Source organism: Amphimedon queenslandica, unplaced genomic scaffold (assembly GCF_000090795.2).
Source record: "Amphimedon queenslandica unplaced genomic scaffold, v1.1 AMPQUscaffold_5282_Cont22745, whole genome shotgun sequence".
NCBI classification, from domain to species: Eukaryota; Metazoa; Porifera; class Demospongiae; order Haplosclerida; family Niphatidae; genus Amphimedon; species Amphimedon queenslandica.
The window spans coordinates 1-1,654 of record NW_003554412.1 but is presented as its reverse complement, the minus strand read 5'-3'; the positions used below and the strand labels follow the sequence as shown (position 1 = coordinate 1,654).

Genomic DNA, 1,654 nt, shown 5'->3' with positions numbered 1-1,654 from the left:
CCAAGCATAGCTTGGTAAAAAATAACTTGCTTCTTCCAGAGCTGCAGATCTGAGCATGCGCGACCACACCCAAATTTTGGAGCACATGGCAAGCTTCTTTAATTAACAAAATGGCGGCATGTAGCTAAGATGGCTCGATCCAGCAGTCACAGTATCACTTTTTCCTTACTTGAAGAATGATCTGATGGGACATGGACCTGCGCATAGACTGTTGGAGTAGATTGGTGTAAGAATTATTCTTGTAGCACCAACTGATACTGAGATACACACCGACAACTGGATTGACAGGACTTGATGAAGATGATGATGAAGATGAAAAAAGGTGGCTGAACAAAACGGCCGGTTCGCCGATTTTTGACTTTTCTCTTAGACAAGGTCTAGAGCCACGCTAGTTGTACCATTGGATTCCTCTGGTCAAGATAAGGTCCTCTATAAAGTCTGGTAAGCATAGGAGCTCGTTTTCCTGGTATAGCAAGGCTGCAAAAGTCGTGGCAGCCATTTTGTTTGGGGGTGAATCAAACTATAGTAACGCTACCGCGTTACTAATAGTACAGGTACTTTGGCTCAATTTTTAAGCAACTTAAAAAATTCGTAAAAAATCCAATTTTGATCAGAATCAGTTCAAACTTTCTACGCAACATAAGTACATGTATATGCATCAGGAAAGATTATAAAAATGAAGAATTCTCTCCTTGCCAATTTTGGCAAAATTTGGCCAATGACCCTGTACTATAGTACAGGGTCTTTAGTCTAATTTTTGAGCAACTTCAAAATTCGGTTTAAAAATCCAATTTTGATCAGAATTGATTTAAAGTTACAAAAAAATGTACATACTTGCTGAAAGTATACACTAAGTGACCGTCTTTAGCCAGTCTAGAGGCTAGCTCTGTTTGATGATTATTCATTAAGGTTTCATTAATAACAACAACCAGGGCTTTACGTAACGACAGAGACTCAAATATTGTACCAGAACCTAATAATAATAATAATAATAATAATAATAATAATAATAATAATAATAATAATAATAATAAATAAATGATGAACAATTTTTTTAATCATCAATTTTAATTTAAAAGGTGTTTTAATAGTTATTACCTCCATGACTGATAATAAGTGATGCTTCTGTCATATCGTTGGCCAGTGTAGGCTTGAAACGAAACCAGTCAACAATCAGCTCTTCCCCCCTGCCACTCCCACTCTCAGCAGGTGTATATTCACCATGGCCTATCTGAATACTTAAATGAGTGTACCCTTTTGAAAATAGCAACTAAATATAATTTTTAAAATTAAAATTATCATTTTTAGTACTTTTTGAAATCTTTTCTCAGAGACTGCTTTTATCAGATCTTCAAATTTTGTAGTACCAACAACAACAAGAACAGATTTCTTGGACATCCCTAAAATTAAATTTTAACCCTTTGCACATGTTACAGGGTTAAAATTTTATATGGGCGTGGTCAAAATCAAAATGGCGTTTTTCTCAAGATGGTTTAGCTCCAGTAAACGCTTATCAAGATGGAGTGGACGGTTTAAGAGTATGATGGGGGACTATGCTACAGTATGCAAGGATGTACTAGAATATGCAAAGAAGAAACCACTCCGTTTTACTACTGTGGTAACAATTGGTTCTTTTGCCGGAGTCTCATGGAAG

General features: G+C 36.1%; 1 protein-coding gene across 1 annotated transcript; it reads right to left on the bottom strand.

Moving 5' to 3' along the window:
* Positions 1–818: 818 nt before the first annotated feature.
* Positions 819–1,398, bottom strand: LOC109592426 (UDP-N-acetylglucosamine transferase subunit ALG13 homolog; the record flags this gene model as incomplete). Its single annotated transcript, XM_020007865.1, has 3 exons — positions 1,312–1,398; positions 1,099–1,270; positions 819–973 (listed from the first exon to the last, which is right to left on the bottom strand). Coding segments are annotated over exons 1-3 (414 nt in total), but the record flags the coding sequence as incomplete, so codon positions are not given.
* Between the last annotated feature and the right edge of the window lie 256 nt (positions 1,399–1,654).